The sequence below is a fragment of the Oncorhynchus mykiss genome, chromosome 25 (genome assembly GCF_057628025.1).
Source record: "Oncorhynchus mykiss isolate SJ-2025 chromosome 25, ASM5762802v1, whole genome shotgun sequence".
In the NCBI taxonomy this organism is placed as follows: domain Eukaryota; kingdom Metazoa; phylum Chordata; class Actinopteri; order Salmoniformes; family Salmonidae; genus Oncorhynchus; species Oncorhynchus mykiss.
The window spans coordinates 48,661,971-48,666,511 of NC_143046.1; the positions used below are offsets into that span (position 1 = coordinate 48,661,971).

Below are 4,541 nucleotides of genomic sequence, written 5' to 3' on the forward strand. Positions count from 1 at the left end.
CGCACAAACCCCAGACACAGGAAACCAACAGTTTTACACACAACTCAGTTTCTAAATAACATTCAGAAAGGGATCCATCCCATTAGTTTTCGGTCTCTCTTCTGCCAACTGTGAATCTTGGCTCTGTAAGAGGGCACCAGCTAGTGTCACATTAGCCTCTGACTCTGACCTAGCTACAGTTGTGGTGGTTGACCAGTAAATGACCACCAGCTAATGCCCAGAAAAGCAGGGTAAGCCCTGCTATTTCCATCCACCCAGATCCATGGGAGGATAAAAGCCAGATTAGCCAAAACCCTAACTTTCTCTCAAACTTTTTCCTATTTTTTACATACTCTCTCTTTCTGTCCACAGAACTTGACTGGGACTCGCCCTCTGCCCAGGTACGCCTACGATCCCTCAATATTTGCCTTCCGGTCCCTCAGCAGGATCCCTCCTTGCAATCCCTTGACTCCGTCCGAAGACCCCCCGTGTGTGTGAGGGGATAACACCAACAAAACCACCCCTTCCTCACTTATTGACTCTATAGAAGACTCCCAGACTTCATACTCTGAAGACGAGACTGAGCTAAATAATGAGTATGGTATGGCATGACCGTTAGGACAACTTGACAATGCCAATGTTTGAAGGTCAATATAGTACTCTCAGATAATCCTGCTCTGTCAAATCATGCTGTTGCTCGGACAACTGGTTCACTTGACAGAACCATCTAAGACACTAAGAATGGGGAGATCTTAACCCTGATATTGGATGATGATGTGAGACGGGGGCAGACAGTATTTGTGAACAACAAGGCTCCAATAGAAATTGCTTTGAAAATACACCGCTTCACTCAAGCTCTCCGTACCAAGGACACTTTAGGTATTTCATACATTAACGGCTGTCTTTTGGACACATTTTCAATGGATGGTTGTTCTAAAAATGAATTATCAAAAATATTTTTGAAGGACAAAACAAGCATTCGAAAGCATTCAAAGGCCACTCCAATGCGCTCGATACAAGGGAAATGTATGTTGACGACAATCAAAGGTCAAATAAACGCATGACAGGTTTGTTGTCTAGACCAGGGTTTCCCTAACCCGGTCCTGGGCCCCCCACATTTTAGTTTTTGCCCTAGCACTACACAGCTGATTCAAATAATCAAAGCTTGATGATGAGTTGGTTATTTAAATCAGCTGTGTAGTGCTAGGGAAAAAAACTAAAAAGTGCACCCCATGGCCCCCCAGCCGAGTTTGAGAAACCCTGGTCTAGACCGACAACAGCTCATTAGGACAACTCATGAACAGAGGCTTTCTTGACACATTGCAAGATGTACACTGCACGATATCAGTAAAGAGTCTATATTTTGTGATATCAACCAGCGCTAAGTGCGTCGATACTAGGGTCGAAATGGAGATCAGCTTTCTCCATTCAAATATTTCCAGAACATTATAATTATTTCACAATACTGACGACGGATCAGCTCCTTAAGAGGTATTTCCACCTATGGCTGCAAATATTGAGCGGCGTATTCTAATGCTTTTAATGCTTACCCAATAAAAATGCACTAAATCACTGATTTGGCACATGTTAGGCTACACATTAAATCTATTTAGAGAAATTATATACAGTAGCCTACATGTAGCAAAATAGAACTCAATTAATTGAACATTAAATGTTTTTCAACATATTATTGAAAACACCTACAGCCTACTGTTTATATTTTAATGCAGTCATCTCGGTTTTCACTTTGACGCATATTTTTATACGTCGCTCGTTTGTATCAATTGCAAAGACATTAGCAAATTCGTCTTTGTCGTGAACTTTGTTCTGAAGTTATCGGCGGTCACAGAGAGATCAGTCAACAATGTGATTCTATGTTTAGCGAAGATATTCTGTTCATTAAGTGATGCTAGAGGGCAAAAAAAGCATCTAAAGTTGCACTTAGCTATTCTACAAGTGATCTGAGTCAGGCGTTAGATTACGAGGGCTTTCAAGTGCAATGTTAATGATAGTTTTGGGAAACAGCTCAGATATTTAACGTTGCTCCTATTTAACGATGAACTTAGCTTTAAGATGCTTTTGGGAAACAGGGCCCAGGTCATGAGATACTACGAAATGTATGACTAGTTCAAGAGGTAACAATATAACCCTCAACCTGTTGACGAGTTTGTGAATATCACCTTAAGAGGAAAACAGGATAACATCAAATACTTTGTCCTCTTTTCCTGTATGCATTTCACTGTGCTGTGGTGCAGAAAAGAAAGGTATATGAACATGCAAGAAAGGGAGTATAAGAAATCTATGAGAATATGACATGATTTACTGCTTTAATTTCAGTGCTGTGTCATGAGCTTGTGTAGTACGCTATGCAACACATTTCTAACTCTGTATGTACCTTTTCTTCGGTGGCACATTGCCACATGTATGAGACAACCAAAGGTCATCCCAAACGTCTCATCGTTGTGCCTCTGAATGACATTCCTGATGTATTGAACATTAAACTGAGGCTAGTCTTGACTGTAGGGTCGATGTGCTAACGTAATCAGTGACCAGACAACCTATTTATGCATATGAATGTATCCCTTGATGGACATGCTGCGATCAAAACAATGTCACCATAACCAAGCTCTGCTAGAGTGAATGTAGTGCAGCGCTCTGACATTTGTGTCCCTTGCATAATTTATGAATAAATAAATGCTCTGTGGCATCTTGGTTCTTAGGAGTGATACATTTTAGATCACATTACATAGACTAATTCTACATGCATTGACACGATTACCATTTTGGATTCGCTGTGTACCAGGGTTGGCATCAATCCCATTTCAATCCAGTCAATGCACAATGTGAATCCAAAAACGAGTGTCATTTATTTTCGGAGAGGACATATACTCCCTGTCACTCTGTGTGTCGCCTTCCTCATTGCCGTGGCCCACCCAGCTTCTGATCCATGACCCTGGTCTACTGCATCTCTAGCTCCAGTACTGGTGGAGCTCTGAGAGTTGAATCTGGTATTACTCCATCCTTCAAGAGCCAATTGGGTCAGGAGGATATAGAGGGTCAGGCAGCATGGTCGGGAGTGGGCTGGGCCAGGAGCTTAGAGAGGAGGCTCTGGAGCGAGAGCCCAGGGCCAAAGCTGTCTGGAGGTCCTGCGGTACTGGGATTTGGAAAAGTGTGTTCATGGGAACTGAGATTTGAACGTGTGTGAGAGTACAGAACATGCTTGCATAAAGTATGTGTATTTGCAGAAGTGCGTGCACCTGGTATGTGAGTTATGTGCTGCTAGGGCTTCTGCAGATAGATACCCACATATCAGAGTGTATGCACAAATAATAGTGTGTCTATGCTGGTGCAAAGGCTGAGTGGTGGCGTAGAGTGAGGCAGGACTTGTGTATGTGTCACACCAAAGCCTGCCAAGACGGCAAGGTTCCCACCCCTCCTCACTAGATCACAGCAGAACATCTCACCAAATGGTGCAAGCTGCTCATTGCCAGATCAGACTGTTTGTGTCAGTAGGTAGGTTTCCATTCTCAGGTTTATTCGACAAAGCAAAAAAGTGTAATGGAAACGGCAGATATACATATTTTCTAAACATCGGTAACATTTTTATCCGATTGACAGGGGTGGATTTTTTGGTTGAACTTCGTGACAAATGAAGTGGAATGTTATTTTTTTTCTTTTCTTGAATCAATGTTTGGTGAATAAGTTTGCAAGCCACGTGATGTCATCACACGACTCAAGCTCCACTCCACATTCAATTCTAATGTCTACTGCTAGCAAAATATTTTTTTTTTAAACAAAAAACGTTTTCTTTGCAGGACAAGGATTGTCCTGACTTTCAAGAATGCCTGAATTGCTTCATCTTGCTTTTCTGGTTGGCTGGATGCAAGTTTCACCATCCAATTATAACAGATCTACAGGAGTGCAAATCTCACCGTGGCACGGCCACGTGGGGCACATGATCATTATTAGAATATGGCAAATATTAGTCAATTATTGCATTCTATCCATGCTGGCTTTTGCAGGCTACCAGAGACATTAAAATTATTGGTGGGAGGGCATGCAGGCTGTCACCAATGTATTATTGCGCAATTTGCCTAAATGGGTGATCGAAACACTTCAACCACTTCACTTTTATTCAACACTGGTTTATTTTTTGTTGTTGGGGTGTGACATTAAGTCCAGCTGTTTTTAAAATCGATATAGGATGGTTGGAAACGCACCGTAGCAGGCAATTGTCGCATCTATTTTCTATGCAAACTTTCTAATGTCAACAAAATCACTGGACAAGTTAATGGAAACAGTGGATCTCACACACACACACACACACACACACACACACACGGTTGGCTGTGAGAAACATGCCTGTATTCATTGAGATGGATGGGGAGGGTGGAGGCTTTGGGGATTGTGAAAATTGAGGGGTAGAGATTCAGTGGTTGAACTGGAGATGAGAAGACGTGCAGTTGTAGACTCAAACAAATGTCTAAAAACATGGAGCTATTTATTTGTGGGGAAATGAGTCTTCACTGCAAACCTTGAAAGATGGAATCTGAACAACCCCG

The 4,541-nt window shown here is 42.1% G+C and overlaps 1 protein-coding gene across 1 annotated transcript in view; it reads left to right on the forward strand.

Annotated features, from left to right (window-relative positions):
* si:dkey-16j16.4 (uncharacterized) overlaps window positions 1-2,686 on the forward strand; it is a 62,871-nt gene extending 60,185 nt beyond the window's left edge. Inside the window, exon 5 of the mRNA XM_021584331.3 lies at window positions 352-2,686. Within this exon, the coding sequence (XP_021440006.1) occupies window positions 352-477 (126 nt within the window). The 3' untranslated portion in view covers window positions 478-2,686. The remainder of the gene's footprint in view (window positions 1-351) is intronic.
* The last annotated feature ends 1,855 nt before the right edge of the window (window positions 2,687-4,541 follow it).